Source organism: Pagrus major, chromosome 12, assembly GCF_040436345.1.
Source record: "Pagrus major chromosome 12, Pma_NU_1.0".
Taxonomy (NCBI): Eukaryota; Metazoa; Chordata; class Actinopteri; order Spariformes; family Sparidae; genus Pagrus; species Pagrus major.
Window position 1 is genome coordinate 15,034,943 of NC_133226.1, and position 19,189 is coordinate 15,054,131.

At 39.7% G+C, this 19,189-nt stretch overlaps 1 protein-coding gene across 2 annotated transcripts; it reads right to left on the bottom strand.

Moving 5' to 3' along the window:
• Positions 1-1,050: 1,050 nt before the first annotated feature.
• LOC141006431 (bone morphogenetic protein 1-like) lies at positions 1,051-15,066 on the bottom strand. Of its 2 annotated transcripts, none has more exons than XM_073478641.1 (20): positions 14,732-15,066; positions 11,290-11,400; positions 11,041-11,190; positions 10,809-10,926; positions 8,802-8,980; positions 8,578-8,683; positions 7,358-7,482; positions 7,074-7,189; positions 6,202-6,304; positions 5,958-6,074; positions 5,714-5,859; positions 5,305-5,500; positions 5,092-5,217; positions 4,237-4,397; positions 3,955-4,135; positions 3,229-3,354; positions 2,720-2,847; positions 2,415-2,628; positions 1,982-2,232; positions 1,051-1,888 (listed from the first exon to the last, which is right to left on the bottom strand). In XM_073478641.1, exons 1-20 carry the CDS (start codon positions 14,865-14,867, stop codon positions 1,754-1,756), a joined length of 2,925 nt encoding a protein of 974 aa, XP_073334742.1. In that variant the 5' UTR covers positions 14,868-15,066; the 3' UTR covers positions 1,051-1,753. The 2 variants fall into 2 exon arrangements, with proteins under 2 accessions (XP_073334742.1, XP_073334740.1); XM_073478639.1 differs by having other exon boundaries at positions 4,237-4,400.
• Between the last annotated feature and the right edge of the window lie 4,123 nt (positions 15,067-19,189).

The following is a 19,189-nucleotide window of genomic DNA, read 5'->3' on the forward strand; positions in this document are numbered from 1 at the left end:
TGTGCTTATTCCAGCGTAAAAATAAATAGAACATCCTTGTCATCCGATTACATCGAGCAAGATGTTGAAACACTATTTGTCATTGTTTAAGAGTAACGGCCAGACAGTGTCTTCAAGAAGTCACATGATCACACCTGAGGCAGGTTGAACATCACAAGCACTCCTCTTCAGGTGCAATCACTTCCTAAATGATGCCTTCCTCCCTCTGTTTTGTCTTTGACCCCAGTCATGTTGTGTGTGTGCTGTAAGGGAATTTTCTCATTTAACACCAGGCTGAAGAGTAATGTATGACTGCACCTGTAACCACGCCCCCTGGTGATGTCACAGTGTACTGACAATCTCCAGATTACTCTTCTACATATGAGCAAGTAAAGACAGGAAATAACGTGAGGGGTGAGCAAAATCAAGATAGTCAGCTGGTGTTAAGTCGGTCTTTAAAGGGACAGTTCACCCCAAAATTAAAAATACATATTTTTCCTCCCTGAAGTGCTATTCATCCATCAGGATATTTTGGTGAAAAGATATCGGCCATAGAGATGTCCACCTTCTCTGGAATATAATGGAGATAGATGGCACTCAGCTTGCCGAAAGAATATATTTGAAAAACTGAACGGCGGTGTCCACAGACGGTTTCATGTAGGAACTATTGTCTTTTTTTGACTGAACTACACCCACCAACTGTATCATGGCGCAGAAGGAAGCATGCATCTACTCATGGACGAGAGCAGGGTCGGGTTAAATGAATAGATTACACTAGACAGACTATTTTATGGGGACCCCACATGCCCATTTAGAAACTGTTCACAAAAAGGTCCTTTGGATTATCTTGAGTAACAGGGTCATGATTTTAAGAAAGAGACACTGCTGTTGAGTTTTTCAAATGTACTTTTCTGGCACTTTGAGCACCACAAGCCGAGTGCTAATCAATTTCCATTATAATCAAGAGAAGGCTGATATCGCTAAAACTCAGCAACTCGCACCAAAACAATCTAGATGGATAAATAGCACTACAGATTAGAAGAAAAATATGTATTTTTGATTTTGGGGTGAACTATCCCTTTAATTTCATCCATTATCATGCTGTCCTTATGTATGTTAATAGAGAGCACACAGAAACACCAATCAGAGGAAAAGCAGGAAAAAAATGTGAAAAACTGTCACAAGGGAACTCAAATATACTGTGATTGACTGTCAATGTAAGGAAACTGAAAAATGTAAGTAAATCAAAGACGGGGCTGAAAAAAAAATGTAAATAACTGTTCTGGTCTGAACAATTGAGCTTTCAACATGTTTGATTGTTTCATCCTTCTTACTCATTTTGTGCATTTCTCCAGAGATATAATACAACAAAGTGCATCACATTCATTTAAAGTGATCAAACTTCAGCTTCAGACAGTAAAATGTTCCATAGTTGATATTATGATTAAAAAATAAACAAGTCAAACTATATCACAATATATACATTTTATATCTTAACACAGTGCTACGACGTAATCAGCTCATTACAAGCGGTGCGACTGAATTTACTCGAAATAATCACTGCAAACTAGTCCTTGTTTTTCATCCTACACAGCTACAGTATATAATGAGGAAGAGTAAAGTGTGGCTTCACCCTCTCTAACAGATGTAAAGTATGTGGGCTGGTGTTTGTGGTGTCAGTCCATGCATTCACTCCTCGTCTGGAAACGGGTGTGTCCCACCAAATGTTAGGGGTGAAGTCTCCATTTGGGTTTTGGGGTAGGTTTTGAGAGAGTCACTTGCTTGCGTGTAACGTGTCCTGGAACTTTGTGCTTGTGTAGCGTACATGAAAGCCTTTTTTATTGATGCTGTCATCTGAGTGAAACTTTAAAAGTATGGCATCTCCAGCTGAGTAGACCTCCTCTGGGGCCTGAGTTAGAAAGAAAAAAAGTACAGACGAAAGAAGAAGTTTTACGAAGATTCATTTAGTTTACCAACACAAGGCTGATATTTTTAGCCTTACCCCAGATCCGCAGTATCGCCCCAGCCTCGGAGACTTGATGTCAGCGCCGTCGTACAGCTCCACGTAATCATACCCGCAGTCTGCCTCCTCCTCGATCTCAAACACTTGGAAGATGATCTCCACTCCGTAACCCTTCTCAGCAGAGACCACCCACAGACAGTCGGAGCCACCGGGGTAGTTGTTATCTCCAAACTGGGCATGAGAGTAGAGATCTTTTGTCTTGACCTCGGCTTTCAGGCTTCCTCCACATTCTGGGAATTGGCGACCACAAAATTAGAGGGGTCAAAAAGAGGAACTCGTAAAAGTGTGGAAAGAATGCAGCCTTCTAAACACGGCAGAAAACAAACCCACGGTTGAAATGACACATTTTTGGTATTCTATTCTCATTTTACTCATTTTCCAGGGGTAAAAAAGGGACTTTATTGTTGCCCACCTGCTCCATAAGTAACCTCGAAGCCTCTCTTCTGCACTGAGTTGTCTGAGAAAAAACGCAGGAACATTTTGTTGCCACTGGAGACGACCGGAGAGGGTTTTTTGGTGCCACAAAAGCGTCCGAGAGTTGGGACACGCACGTCTCGCCCGTCGTAGATCTCCAGATGGTCGTAAGCACACTCCAGATGAGCCTCCATATCGATCTCGTTGAAAACCTGAGAGCCATTTTAAAAGTCATGAATGAACTCCATAAGTTGCTGACTGTTATATCATGAAATAATGTTTAACTGGGGAAAAAAAACATACCAGTTTGATACGATGGCCCGGTGTGGTGGACAGAATCCAGGTGCAGGCCTTCTTGCTGGGGTATCTATCAGGCCAGTTGGGGCTGCTTATTGTCCCTGACACACTGTTGACAACATGATCACAGCCCGCTGGAAAACACAACAACAGCGCAAAACAGTGGAAGCTGCATCACTGAGAGGTCACATCATTTCCTCTTCTTCACAACACAAGTGCCCTCTGGGGTTATTTCCTTTAAATAGGCATCCATCAAGAGTGAATACAATGAAAGCACAGCTAAGTTGTTCCGTGCTTAAATACACTGGAGATATCTGAACAATCTTCATTTGGACTAAAAGACTAAAAAACATAAACACTTGCGCTTCCTTTCCCCTCATGACTTCATACCCAGCCCTAAATGACCCCCAGCAAGTGATCAACTCATAAAGAACTAAAGAATTTCATCCAGACTTTTTGTAATGTGGGTAGACTGACACTTTAAATCAAGTAGAGAGCAGAAACACACACCGTACCTTCCTTGCAGTCGTGCTTGTTATCATGCAACATGAAGCCACTGCGGCACTGACAGCTGTAGCTTCCGAAGGTGTTCACACACTCATGCTGGCAGCCTCCGTTTTCTTTGGAGCACTCGTCTATATCTGTGGCAATGTTGAAACAACTTTAATTGAAACCTATTCACAATACGCTGCAGAAACTAATAGAATGTACTGAGTTACATTTTAGGCCCAGATGTATGAAGTGCAGGTGCAAAGGTGTTTTTTTTACATGTGAACTGGACATTTTCACAAGTGATTGGCTTTTTCACGTGTGTATCAATATTTCCACATGTGAATTTAATAGATTAATATGTGACTTGATTTTTTTGTCACGTGTGATTTAGGTGTGGAATCAAAACGCGGCACATGGAGTCACATGAAATTTGCTTCTTCACCTGTAAATTCCACATTTTCACACGCGTGATTGGCTTTTTTCCCCACGTGAAATCCATTTGCCAGCTTTTAATGGTAGAAAAAGATGTGAATGTTCCTATGTGGATTTTTGGATGGGCTATAAACATTCTTTTATTTTTATTAATACGAAAGAGCAATTCAGCCGTAAATCTATCTGACAAACAATCGTAAGTCTATAGCTATCTGTGATTTGATTAAGCAGAACACATGGTGAATTTATTTAAGCCTGCATGATATTAAAAACTCTCCATATATTCATAGTTTTATTGATCATCCTTCCTGACTTACCAGAGAAGAAGTGAGCCTTGAAGCCCCTCTTGGCGACGGTGTTGTCAGACTTGAACTCAATCCTCATGTTGTTGTGTTGGGAGGTGATGACCTCGGGTTTCTCAGCTCCGCAGAACTTCCCATGAAGCTTTGAGTCCGAACTCAACCCGCTGCGCACCTCCACATAATCATATTTACACACCTGATGGTAAACACTGGAAAATTTTACTTACTACAAAGATGATGGTGAAAGACGATGCTATATTACCTATGGACAGAAAAACATCACCTTCGTGAACTCACATCGTTTCCTTCGGTCTCGAACACGTCAAACACCAGAGTGATGCGGTACTGAATGGGCGCCACCAGCTGCCACACACAGTTCTTGTTGGGAGGGTATTCTTTGGGCCAGCCAGGGGTGGTGAGGGAGCCGTTCAGCTTGGTGATGAACCCACCACAGGCAGCTGCTGGTGGGAGAGAGCACTGATGTTAGTGGTAGAAGTGTGAGAGAAAACACTTGCATAACATAAATTATATATTCCATTTGTACGAATTTGTGCATTTCTTATCCTATTCTTTAATTCTATAACTGCAGGCGATGATGGCCTCTTAATTCAGAGGCTGCTGATAACAAAGAAATGGAGTGATCACCAAGTACAATCAATGTCACAGGAAATAATGGTGCTAGAATAAATCTGTAATCAGAATACAATTCTTTATCTAATGCTATGACCAATGTAGTGGAGTAAAAAGTAAAGTATTTGTCCCTGAGATTTACTGGAGAAGAAGAAGAAAGCTCCATAAAATGGAAAAGTGAAATACAAGCAAATTAGTCAATCAGTGCTGTAGTGGACTGTTGAGGCTCAAAAATAAGCTGCAGCAAGGACGTGCCGCCCTCTTGTGGTTGAAGAGAAACCACCAGGCCAACTCGTATTGAATGTAGTATGTGAATGTACAGCAGCTGATATTTGGCATCAAGTCTCTGACATGTCATTCTGCTAATTGGTTGCAGGCCGTGGACTTATATTAATGGAAATATATGAGAGCGGTATTGATCTTCTGAATTTAGTCTTCCCCACAAAGCAGCATACTACTGGCTTCACTAGCTTTCCTGCATAATTCGGGTTAGTATTATGTGTGTTAGTGCTCTACACTCACTCTCACAGCTGCGTCTGTCAGCTGCCAGCTCATATCCAGGATCACACGCACATCTGTAGCTGCCCAGCGTGTTCATGCAGCGCTGCTCGCACTGACCGTTGTCAGGTCGGGAGCACTCGTCCATCTCTGCCAAGTGAACAAATGGGCAGAATTAGTTCCAAACTAAATGTTCTTTTGATTGCAGGAAGTTTGTACCTGAATGGACTTTCTGACCTTTAAAGAAGTTAGCTGCAAACCCAGCTTTGTTGACCGATCCATCAGATACGAACTTGAGCCAGAGCCGGTTGGAGCTGCTTTTGATGTCGTCTGGTTTGTCGTAGCCACAGAAACGGCCCAGCAGCGGGCTGCTCTCCGAACTGCCGTCCCTCACCTCCACGTAGTCGTAGGCACAGCTGTCATGTCTCTCAATCTGCAGTAGAAGCAAGGACAGTTAAGTTTGCCAAGAGATATCACAGCAGATGAGAGTGAGCTCTCAGATGTTCTAACAGGCCTTTTCCTGCTTTTTGTGGTCTGCACAAAATAAAACTAAAGGTTCAAGGTACTGGAGTGAATATGAGGTTTTTTCCTGGAGATATTTTCTTGTTTTTCTTAATGTAACCAATAGCAATAAAAGTGGTTTCACCTCAAATGACTGGAAGGAGAGGCCAACATCGAAACCTTCCGCGACTGTGATTTTCCACACACACACTTTGTTGGACTGGTAGTCATCGGGGTAATTGGGTGACTGGATCTGTCCGCTGTCTCGCTTCACCTCTCCTCCACAGATGGCTGCACAGGAGGTGAGAAAAGAGATTCTACTTTCAGTTTTCTACATTAAGCAGTGAAAAGAAACGCATATTAAAACCCACATATTGTCAGTTTTATACCTTCGTAGACTGCTGAAAAGCCTTTGCCCACCCAGCTGCTGCTGCTTCTGAACTCAATCCACAGCTGGCTGTCAGTTGAGATCATTGGATCTGGAAGTGTGTCTCCACAGAAACGGCCTGCCAAAGCACATGAAAAAAATAACTGTGTCAGGAACCAGTGCTAAGAACATAACACAGCAGGTATGACAGGTTTCTGGATGATACTCAGAGGAGAGGAGGTGTGCTGTAAATCACAGTTGAAGACCTTTCAGGGGAGCTTTTCTCCAGAACCCGTCTCGGACCTCCACGTGGTCGTACCAACACAAGTGACTCCTGAAGAGGTCCATCGAGGTAAAATTCAGAACAATCTAAGAGACAGAAGACAAAGGTGGAGGGCAGATCATTATGAGAAAAAAGTTATATTTAGATTCAAAACATCTAGATTAACGAGTCTCAGACTTTTAACAGGAGATTAAAAATGTGCAAACACAAATGACACCAACAGTGTTTTCCTCTTTTTAGGTTGACAAGTGACATTTTACAAACTGATATTGAACGAGTCATCACTAAACAATAAAACTTTTAATCCTTTGATTTAGGGCTGCAACTAACAGTTATTTATGATTACCGATTAATCGATTAGCTCTGCAACACATCAGAAAATGGTTAAAAATGATCAGTGTTTCCAAAATCCAAAAGTGACGTCCTTTAAAGTCTTGTTTTGTCCACAACCCAAAGATATCCAGTTCACTGTCATAGAGGACTGAAGGAACCAGAAATATTCACATTTAAGTAGGTGGGATCAGAGAATTTTGACTTTTTTTCTTAAACTGTTTTAAAAATAACAGCATAAATGTAATACAAAAACAGATTATTTGAAAACTGATTCATTCACCTGCTGATTGACAACATGACTAAAATCTTCAGTATATTGTGATACTTGTGATATATCTTTTTGTAATTTAGCTCACTGCTGATATGTTTGTCATAAATAATCACTGTACATAGGATTGGGACACTTTAGTGATTGAAAATCGTGGTCGGCGTAAACACTGACATTCATTAAGTCAGTAACTTGGATCATTTTGGTCACTGTCAAATTCAATTGATGCCTTCACTTATTTTGTCATCACTCGCCTTCTCTCCAGGAGTGACAGAAATCTTCCAGACACAATGAGCGTACGCTGAGTAGCCGTTGGGAAAACCAGGAGAGGAGAAGTTTCCAGCACTCTCCTGCAGGCTGTCCCCACATCCTGTAACAACCACACACCATAACAACACATGTTACACTACAATAGACCAGAGAAACAACACTATAAAGAACTGAGGAAATTCTAAACTCTCTTCTATCTTATGTTTTCTTTAGCTTTAGTTAGCGCACACACTTATTTTCTCTACATATTCAGTATATTGCATCTTACTTGCACACTTGTAGAGTTTGCGGGCTTGTGCAATATCCCCTTTGCTGAGCTTGGTCCTCTGTCCGATAGGTGGCCTGACTCCATTGACATCATAACGGGGCAAGATGGTGTCTAAGAAGACGCCTCTGTTTCAGACAGACCACAACATGAGCCGTTTATTCTCAAAGAGGATCGAAGCATCTAATGATTCAAAAGTTAAATACAGCACAAGAAGCCTGATGAGTATATATCTAACCTCCTAACTGACGTGCAGGAAAATGTCATTTTTCACAGAGAGATTAGATTGCAGCATTTTTTCTTAATAGATCCGACTCCTGACCAACAACTTGATACTTTATTGATTTTGATAATCTCTCACTGGGTTTGGAGCTCACTCTCACACAGTTCCCATGGTGATGCGCCCATGAATGACAGGCATGTGCAAACAGAGTGCACTGAATGGGGCCTTTCGACGGTGCCAGCCGGCTCAGTGGAGCCCGCTCCTGAATGCCAGAGAAAAAGGCCACTCCAGCCCAAATTGTTCAACAAAGCCTGAACTGCCAGGCCTTTATTTAGCTTGGCTTGCCTCCATGACCCAGACCAGCAAAGCGGCGATGGAGGTAAAAAACCAGAGCACAGAGAAAAGCAACGGGGCAACAACATGCACGAGACAGAAATGAAAAGGAAACTGGTGTGAAACCATTTCTGTCACAATACAGGATCAAATCCCCTGAGGTTTCCTGTGGAGCTTGTTTAGCAGAGCTGAATAAAGGGACAAACAGCAGGTCAGCTGGTAATGCAGCATGATATTAGTGTCAGTGAGGGAGGTTTTGATCAAGTCAGAAACCCTCAGCAGTGCGATATTTAGTCATTTAAACCCCAAAAATTCAGATATTTGAAGGAGTTTAGTCACTGATTGAGGTCAGAAGTGAAGTGGTGGTGATGATGGCCTGGTTAGAAAAGCCGGCTGGTGCACTAGCTGTTGCCAAATTAAATATACAGGCAGAGTGGACAGAGTGAAATCACCAAATGCTCAACGAGTCAGCTCTTAAGCAGGAAATTTAAGCAGTAACTGTCCCAGTGGAGCTGTGTAATGGCCTGTTAATGTGAACCAGGGTAGAACTGAAAACAAAGTGAGCACGCTCAGGAACATTAAAGTGATGAAGTCCTTGCAAACCCTTTAACACAAAACTAACTCTAGGAAAGAAAATGCGAAGCAAAAAGAATCATCGCACGCCAACCTGGAAAACGTATTCCTCGCATAATGCATGATGCTGCCAAAGTCGTACACCTCCCCGAGTGAGTCGACCTCGCCTGGCTCCATCTTCAGGAAGTTATACTCCTGTCCTAGTCATATACAGATGGTCTAAATGCAAGGAGAAACATCTGGAGCACACACATGCTTTGTCTTTTCTTTTTTCTTTTTTACACTTATTCATGTCAGCTCAGCTGAAGTTAACAGTACCTGGTTGGATGTTGTCTCTGATGATGCTTACATGCTCATCGCGGTCTGGACGCGTGTGTTCATGCCAGAAGCCGATCACGTGGCCTAGTTCATGGACCACAATGCCAAACTTATCACAGTTTTTTCCTATGGAGATAGCCTGAGGGCCGCCACCTCTCCTCCCCACGTAGGAGCAACACCTGCAGGGACAAAACACTGAGTCTTTGCTGCTTTTGAATATTGAAGGAGCATGCCAGTGTCTGTACTTTATCCATATTTTTTAGTTTTTTGACCTTTTTAGAGTACAGGTTTGACAGTTTAAGGTTCCTGGATGTCATTTTCCTAGAGTTTACTAAAGATTAATACCACATTTTTCCTACAAGGCGTGTGCAGCCGTCACTTTCGGTGAATGTGCAAGGCTTAGAAAATGTGGGAGAGAATCCCTCTAATCAAAACAGGTTTTAGAGTTGTGGATAATGAGGAAAAAGTCAAGAAATGTACTGAAATTCTTCAAAAATAAAACTGATGCATTAGTGAAAGTAGAAGAAACTCAACCTCCTCCATTCAGGACTCAGTTTATTTGCACAGGTTAACATCTTGAATACACTGACATTTGACCCCAAACACAAAGAAAGGGTAAAAAATCCTCAACATAAACATAAACTGATGATACATCGACCTGACTTCAATAACTGTGTGAGTCACAAACACAACTCGTGGCAACAACAAGTATGTCCGACCCATGTTCATCACTTTTTAAGATCCTCTGGCAACAGTCTCTGTTGTTGTCTGTGCTACTAGCTGCATTTTTGTATTTGGTTTAGTTTTCTGTATTGTTTTTGTTTTTGAGTTTTGGTACATTGAAGTGCATCCAGCTCTTGGGGGCAGTTGCTTATTTAAACATCCAATAGACACTGAGCAACACCATTGTTTTGGTTTTTTGTTGGTTATTTCCTGTTTAATTTCTTGTGTCTTGTTTCTACTTCCTGCTCACCTGTGTTCTGTTTCCCTCCTGTGTTCCTCCCCAGTCTGATTTTGCGCCACACCTGTCTCACATCAGCATCGCTAGCACTGTCCTGTTCCCTGTGTCTCTCCACTTGCACCTCATCCCCTGGTTAGTTTGTTTTTTTAAGCCTGTTTTGGTCCCTCACTCTTTGTTGGTTCGTCTGTTTTCGTCCTCGTGTAAGTCCTGTGTCTCCTGTGTCTGCTCTGCCTGTTCCTTTGTCCTTGTGTGCTCCCTGCGTTCCTGATTTGTTCCTTTTGGTTTTCTGGTTTGTCCTCAGTTTTGTATTTCTCTTTAGTTTTTTTCCTTGGACTTTCCTTTGCCTGTCTTTTGTTACTTCCTTTTTGGTTTTTGGTTTTTGGACTTCACATTGGACATCAGCTCATTAAAGCTTGCTTTTTGTTTTCAACCTGCCTGCCTCAACGTGTCTGCATTTTGTGTAACTGTCACAATTGGTATTCATTCGGATTCGTGTTTCTGGCAACCCGATGAATGTAGGTCCAATATTGTCTCTCTTTTAGCTCTGTTTTTGTCTCCACCAACCCCTGAGGAAAACATCTGACTCTTTAGCTGCTAATGCTCCACTATGTTTACCAGCTAGTTGTGAAATGTAGGTGCTGCGCAGGTAGCATATATTGGGTTTTTAGAGCACTTTAAAAAACAGTTGCCAACTGTGGCTGAAAATAACGACGACGAGTACACTGAGAGTGAACCAAAACAATGAACTGAAAGGAGATAAAATGCTCTGGGAAGTCGAGTAATTCTCTGTGGGTTCATCATCAAGCAAGCTTATATGTAGAGTCTGCCAATTGACTTTCACATCATATGAAAATGAATGGAAATCAATGGATCCCTTGAATAGTAGAAATTTAAAAATCCTAAAGCAGGACATATGGTTGGTTGTGATGTGCCAGACAATCTTCTATTCCTCTGTCTTTATAGGATGAGGCATTATCTATGTGCAAATCTGTTGATCAATCGATAAATAATGGTAATTCAAAGTAGCTAGTGTGAACCCAACTCACCCACAGGGTCGGTATGTGAAAACAATGTAGCTTTCTTCAGTCGTCCTCTCTGTGAATGTTACACAAGTGTGTTTCTCCCAGTGACGCATCGCCTGACGGAAAATGGCTCGCTGGCTGCCTGAAAGGAATTAAAGTAAACCACACATGGCAAGGAGCTCATTGTGGCTGTATAAAACACACACAACCTCTGTAGGAGCAGATGAAAGACTCATTGTTTTCATTCAGAACTCACCAGTGAAATTCCCACTGATCACATACGGGATGATGCCATCCGGCCACACTCGCTCAGGTCTGGAGGTGGCTGCTCTCCTCCAACGACGGAGCGTCTGTCTGTCTGCTGCTCTCGTCCTCCTGACACTCCCGTTGGAAGAGGAGCCATTAACTGCAATAAGTGTGCAGAAATCACTGATTTATTTATCTGAACTCACAGAAGTCAGTCAGAATTATTCATAGATCAGTACATTAATGCCTGCTTTGCTACCTGAGTCTGTGTGGTTGATCTGGAGAGAGTGCTGTGCACTATCACTGCTGTGGACGTTTTTGAACATGCGGAGGTCGTCTTCATCGAGGGCAATGTCTCCCAAAAAGGCAGCTGGGGAGAACAGATGAACAGTGTACAAGTGATCAAAAGTCTATCTAAAATTTACATCACATTTACATTGTCTGACAACAACTGGAGTGAAATTAGGAAGTGTGTTTCTTCTTGAGGCCTTTTTCATCCATTTTCAGCTGCATTTTTGAATTTCAGTGAAGGTTTCTCCTCTAAGCAGGAGCCACACTGACTGTCTGCTTTACTGTACTGTAGGTGCATATCTCTGTCCTGAAGAGAGGACTCCATGTGTCTGTTTGATTAGCAAACACACCTCCTGAATACAGTCCGCACCGCACACACACTGGAACATATTGGAGAGCTGTCAGGCTGCTGCGCCACTTTAAAGAATAAAGATGTGAACTGAATACGTTACAGGGTTGTGATCTCACTGTGCTGGACTCTGCAACAACGTACAGCTTTTTGTACCAAACCATTATTGCAGGAGATTTATATGAAAGGCCTATAGATGTCTGCACATTTGTGCTTATACCAAATTTACACACACGCATCTATTTTAGTATAGTGGCCTTGATCAGTAAGCAGGGATTCTTTTGCAATGTTCAGCGACTGACTAACTCAGGAGTGACGTCCTCTCCGTCAGAGCAAGGACCTCCACATGCCTGATATGGTGAAGTAATGCATCTGTACTAAAGCTTCACTATATAGACTAAACATACAGTACCTCTATAGCTTTAAAATCCTTGAGAGGAAACTTCCTCTAGAATATATTACTTATGATCATCCATCTAGATCGTGTGAATCCACTGAGCACTCCAGGACTACTGTTTGATTTGTGTGTGTTTAGCAGCAGAGTTCACAAACAGTATCTTTTTCACAAAACCTCCAAAGTTGTTCTTGATCATGTTGAACAATGTTATAATCAGGCTTCACCTTCCCTAAAGCAGCATGAAATGGAGAGTGTGGATGGTAATGTAGGGAGAGTTTTGCTCTTTGACACACAAACTGACTGAATGCAAACAATCCCAGTCACCTCAGATGAAGATTTTTTTAAACAGTAATCTTTCAGGATCTCCATCGGTATCATTAACACCACAGTGTAGAATGATTAGAGCAATTATCTGGTAAGTTTAAAGCGAATCAAGTTTCACATATTTGTCTTGAAAATAATCTACTGTGAAAAAGAAACGTGTGTTAACACATACCAGAATGACAACAGATATGCAGATTTACGGGATACTGATGATATTTTAATGAGCCTTATCAATTGGTAAAAAAACCCAAAACATTTATTTTTCCGTCATCTAAAATGCAGAGTAATTACTTTGGTTCCTAGGGGGCCTCCAGCTGGTTGGGGTCCCTTTTTAACTTGTGACTTCTGAAACTTCCAAAACACACCGTTCCTCTTCTCTGGGGCAGTTGCCTGGAGACATTTGAGGTCATTGAGGCCGTGCCAGCGCAGTCCTCGGCTGGACGCCGGTGAAATCCCTCTGGCTTCAGGGCATGGGGTGCACGCCGCGGGGGTGACAGTCATTTACAGTCACCCTTTGCATGAGTGAATTCACTTCAAAGGCTGACTCAGGGCCTGCTATGTCTTTTCATTTGGACTTTCAAAGGTTGTTACATCACATGGCTAAATGAGCTATTTAATGGGAAAGACTGTAGTGAGCTGTTCTGCTTGACTAGTTGATTTATACAGGAGGTACGGTCATAAAAAAGTGTTAATTGCATTGGGAAGCGAAACATGGAAGAAAAGTGATGTATGATGTCAAATACAACTTTCAGAAAGGAAGTTGTGAAGCCTGGATTAGGGTTAACATTCAATGTCGCCTACTGGAGACAGAAAATCCTGATTTGGGCATCAGGATGAAGCCTGGGTGTCATTCATGCAGACACAGTTCATGATATGGAATTGGTATTTCCAGGAAGAAGTCGAGGGTTTTCCCACTCAGTGTGTTGAAGCCAACAACCCAACTTCAGTCCAGTTTTCTCTCACAGACGATCCTGTTTGATGTCTTATGGTTTCTGATGGTTGTCCTAATTTTTCTTGAAATCTTCAGCTGCTTAAAAACAGTTTCTGTGGTGACTATGTAAGAACACATTAAACCCCGCAGTAATCAGTGGTCGAAAGAAGCCACTGAAGAATTTGAAGATCAATATTGTACATAAACACATACAGTAATACCAGCTCATGAAATATGATGCTTTGCTGTAGATGAAACTTTTTTTAGATGAAAAAAGGTGATTTGTCCCAACCATTACTATAGTATGCTTGTTTCACTGCGCTCGCAAACCAAGATTCCCCACAACGGAAAGAAAAGAGCACGTTAGTATATCTCCTCTAAATAAAGTTAATTAGTTAGTAAGTTTTGTTTATTACCCTTTTTGAAATTACTTTTGTGTAAAACAAAAACAACCAACATTACAACAATTTACAGTCAAACAACAAAGTGCTTCACATCATCACCAACAAAAAATATAAATATACCAAAATACAAGCGCAGAACACCTCATGTCACAAGCACAAGGAGGTCCACAAAGGTGGTACCCTGCACCTCCGTCATGATGGCAACAACTCATATTCACCATAGAGAGGCTGTGATGCCTTACAGAGGATTGCCCGTCTTTCTTCTGCCACTCAGGTATCACAAAGCAGAGACTTACTGTGTTGTTGCTAAACACATTGACAACCTTACCTAGTTTGTTCTTCTAAACTACAGACAGTCCTCAGGGGAATCTAAGGACAGACGATGTTGTCCACTGTACAGATCGTAAAGCCCACTGAGGCAATGTGATTGTGATTCTGGGCTGTATAAATGAAACTGATTTGATTTGATTTGAAGATTAGCAGGCTTTGCTGAGGTATTTCCATTGTATTTATTTCCATTTTTTGACAGCTTTAGTTAACAGCTACTTTGAAGATCAGATTTTACATACAAAAAACATGATGTGCTATAAAATATGATGCATTACTGTCGGTGCTTTACTTTTTGTAAATAAACCTATGAATACAGGACTTGCAAAAGAGTATGTTTACAGTGTGGTAAAGGCCTACTTCTTGGCTTGCTCTGTACATTAGCAAGCAGATTTAAATGAGGTATTTACTTTTACTTTTTTTTTTAAGTTAATTGTTGCTTTATTTATCAATCAGATGAAAATATGGAAATATTTTTCTTGTGCTTTTGTTTTGCATGTAAGCATTTTCATTAACCTACATCAGCTGTTTCTACATCACCAGCTACATTAAGTTATCAGACTAGCTCACAGTGATCAGGGCCTGTGGGTATTGGCCAAAACACATTAGCCTATATATAAACCAACCGGAAAAGCAAAAAGATCAATAAATTGGTAGAGGAGATAAAATGCACTGTACCAGCTTTACAGGGATCCTTGTAGTCGATTACATCATCGAGGTAGGTGAAATTAGTGTCCACAAACTCCCAATCAGCCGCCAGAGAACCGAGCAGACAGACGCACAGCAGGAACAAACATGCAGGAGCGACTTCCATGACTTCTGATCAAATACCCGCAAGAGCTGCAGCTAATGAGCTCACTGAGTGGCTGTAGGTCGCTGTGTAGGCAGGTAAAAGAGCGTGGAAAAGTTGGTGAGCAGCGGCGGTGTGATTTTATAACACACAGCGCTGTTTTCTCACGTCTCCATTCTGCTGCAGTGATCGGCTGACAGACAGGAGCAGAGCAGCGCTCACAGCTCACAGCAACACACAGACATGACAGGCATCTGAAGCAGAGAGGTGCCTCACCTGCACACACGTTTACATCATGAGGGAGCAGTGCTGTGAGTCATGCTCGAGTCAAAGGAAAGGTTACTGTTAGAGCAAAAGTAAAGGAATGGTACTTGAGTAAATGTCCTAAAATATCTGATATGACTGAACTTAAGTATCAAAAGTACAAGTAAAAGTAAACCATACATATAAATACATGCAGTGGAGTAAATATTTGCCTTTAAGTGTTGTTAAATGGAAGTATGAAGTAGCAGAAAATGGAGATAATAAAGTAATGTACCTCAAAATTGTCCTTAAGTACAGTACTTCAGTTAATGTACTTAGTTACATTCCATTACTGAAAGTACCCAAAAGTCTTACTTGAGTAACAGTGAAGAAAACATGTTAAAATATTACTTTGGTAAAAGTGAAACACACCCATGTAAATAGTGCTCGAGTGGAAGTATCTTGCATTAACTGTACTTAAGTATCAAAAGTACAAGTAAAAGTAAACCATACATATAACACATGTAGTGGAGTAAAAGTACACTATTTGCTTCCAAAATGTAGTGGACTGGAAGTATAAAGTAGTGGAAAATGGAAATACTCGAGTAAAGTGCCTCAAAATTGCACTTAAGTACAGTACTTGAATAAATGTACTTAGTTACATTCAATCACTTAAAGTACTTACTTGAATTAAAGTAAAAAAGAAAACATGTTAAAATATTACTTTGGTAAAAGTGAAAGTCACCCATATAAATAGTGATGAGTAAAAGTCTTAAAGTATCTGATATTAACACTGTATATTACTAGTTGACTGATTATTGACTTTTAAAATTCAATTGCTGATAAAATAAACTAATTAAAAAACACACTTCTTTGGCTCTGATACAGGTTGTAATCTGAAAAGTTACTGGTAACTAAAGTTATCAAATACATGTAGTGGAGTAAAAGTACAATATTTGCCTCCAAACACAGTGAAGTGAAAGTAAACATTGGCAGGAAATGGAAATACTCAAGTATTAGTAAGTTACCTCAAAGTTGATGAAAGAGGCACAGTACTTGAGTAAATGTACTTAGTTACTTTCCATCACTGTGTGTGTACCACATTTTAATGTTTCTGTCTGATTTAATTTGAGTTGTGGTGGACCACAGAGGAGCTCTTCAGAGCTAAAACATCAGTATCACTTCACACAGTGAAACACTTTATTGAGAATAGCATAGATTTTTAAAATTCCAACAAATCATTTAAATAAAAATCATTTAAATAAATGAAAGTGCTCTCTGTTGAAAATCCTGCTTCCGACACATTCTCATCGCAGACGCTGATTGGAGAACAGAGCTAAAGAACAATTTGAGAGAGGAACGAGGATTCACTTACTGAGTGTGATGAGTTTATTGTCCTCAGCGTTCCCAAGCTCATCCATGGGTGCCCCATTTAATCCTAAATGTTCCTAAATGTAAAGTGTTGCATTTAAACTTAAACTGAGTAAAGCGTCACCTTTTACATGAGATAAATCCTGTTTTCTGCTCTTCATCTGAGCTTCTTTACTGTTACACAGCTGCCATTCAGTGATAGCATGAGAAGCTTCAGTGTCCTCTATGAACTGTTTTTTTATGCTGGCACAGACAGAAAGACTGCTGCCATGATTTTTTTTTTCTTTTCTGGGTGAAAGGCCCAAACGCTGTCACTTCAGTTTAGTTGGTTTGGTTTCAGAGGATGTCTCTATTGAAGCAGTCCCTGTTGCTTTGAGGTTATCAAAACACCTTAAAGACTGGGGGCTAGATCCTTAAAGGAAAAGTTCACCCAAAAATGTACATTCAGTCAACAAGTTCACATCTACTTAAGTTGTTTAGGAAAATGCTGCAACACTGTTTTGCTGTGAAGCTCCAGAAATGTTTTGTGGACTATGAAACTTCACCTGACTTCCATCAGCATGGGGGTGAGTAGATCATGACTGAATTTTTCATTTTTGGGTGAACTTTTCCTTTAATGTAGCTGATATGAAAAAAGAAGAGCACTCCAATTTTACTTCTTAATATTGCTACAGGATGTTTTGGGCAAGTCGCCCTTCTTCAGTGTGTATTCTGGCAATTTCACAGTCAGTATACATCAACCAGCACAAGTACATCCCAACAGGGGGCGCCAAAACATTTCCATGATTCTCATGATGTAGAGAGATGATCTCCACATCAAAAGAAGCCAATGAAATCTCCTCGTTCATCCCACTGGGAGGCTGGTGTCGAGCAAGTGTAAGCAATATGATGAGATTTTAACTGTGGTATGTGCTTACTGGAAATGGGCAATTCAGTACGAGTTAGTGATGGTGACACATCAGTCAGTCTCTTCTGTAAACAGGATGAACTCCACACGACAGCTTGGCGACATATAACTATAAATCTGGCAAAATGAAACACAAAGTCTGTCTTCATGCACACAGAAACTGGTTGTGGATGAGGAGCAGCTGCAGGACAGTCTGTCAGTGATGAGAGCTGATTAGTGATGAGCCACAGGTGTGAAGATCAGGAAAACAGCAACAATTCTGAGGAAAAAGTTAATTAAATAAATAAAGTCTTAAATTCATTTGAATTCAGTCTCAATATACAGTATGACCCAGCTATTTGACCTTCTCCTGTTTACCTCAAAGGTAAAATATGCATTCCTTCCTTTTTTCTTTTCTCTTTTCTGATGCTTAACCAACCTGGAAATTCACAATTAATAAATAGGTCATTATTTTTGACGTACTGAGTCATTTTTTGACATACTATGTCATTATTTTGAGATACTAAGTCATTATTTAGTGATTCTAAGTCATTATTTTGAGATAGTAAGTCATTATTTGACAAACTAAGTAATTAATTTGAGATACTAAGTCATTATTTGACATACTAAGTCATTATTTTGACATGTCATTATTTTTGACATAATATGTCATTATTTTGAGATACTAAGTCATTATTTTTACATACCAAATCATTATTTTGACATACTATGTCATTATTTTGACATACTTAGTCATTATTTTTACATAGCAAATCATTATTTGACATACTAAGTCATTATTTTGACATAGCAAATCATTATTTTGACATAATATGTCATTATTTTGACATACTAAGTCATTATTTTGACATAGCAAATCATTATTTTGACATAATATGTCATTATTTTGACATAATATGTCATTATTTTTGACATAATATGTCATTATTTTGAGAAACTAAGTCATTATTTTGACATACCAAATCATTATTTTGACATGCTATGTCATTATTTTGACATACTTAGTCATTATTTTTACATAGCAAATCATTATTTGACATACTAAGTCATTATTTTGACACAGCAAATCATTATTTTGACATAATATGTCATTATTTTGACATAATATGTCATTATTTTGAGATACTAAGTCATTATTTGACATACTATGTCATTATTTTGAGATAATATGTCATTATTTTGACATAATATGTCATTACTTTGAGATACTAAGTCATTATTTGACATACTATGTCATTATTTTGAGATATGTCATTATTTTGAGATAATGTGTCATTATTTGACATACTATGTCATTATTTTGAGATAATATGTCATTATTTTGAGATAATGTGTCATTATTTGACATACTATGTCATTATTTTGAGATAATATGTCATTATTTTGAGATACTTAGTGATTATTTTAACACTAAGTCATTATATCTTAATACTAAGTCATTATTTGACATACTATGTCATTATTTTGAGATAATATGTCATTATTTTGAGATACTTAGTCATTATTTTAATACTAAGTCATTATATCTTAATACTAAGTCGTTATCTTGAGATACAAAGTCATTATTTGACATACTATGTCATTATTTAGAGATTCTAAGTCATTATTTTGAGATACTGAATCATTATTTTTAAATACAAAGTCACTGTTTCAAGATTCAAAGTCATTATTTTGGGAAGGTTTCTTATTGTATCAACTTACAAGATCTTTTTTTATTCCATCAAATTGACAGAAATGGACTTTCATAATAATAAACTGTGAGGCATTTCTTTTCTTTTGTGAATTGCTCAAGACTTGACCTGTGTTTGACATTAGAAGGTAAACT

Excerpts from the sequence above, each read along its gene's own strand:
- LOC141006431 (XM_073478639.1), bottom strand. The coding sequence starts at position 14,867 with ATGGAAGTCGCTCCTGCATGTTTGTTCCTGCTGTGCGTCTGTCTGCTC. Across the intron at positions 8,684-8,801 it reads CAGAGACAACATCCAACCAG|GACAGGAGTATAACTTCCTG; the intron begins GTACTGTTAACT and ends GTATATGACTAG. Across the intron at positions 6,075-6,201 it reads GAGAAAAGCTCCCCTGAAAG|GCCGTTTCTGTGGAGACACA; the intron begins GTCTTCAACTGT and ends GTGCTTTGGCAG.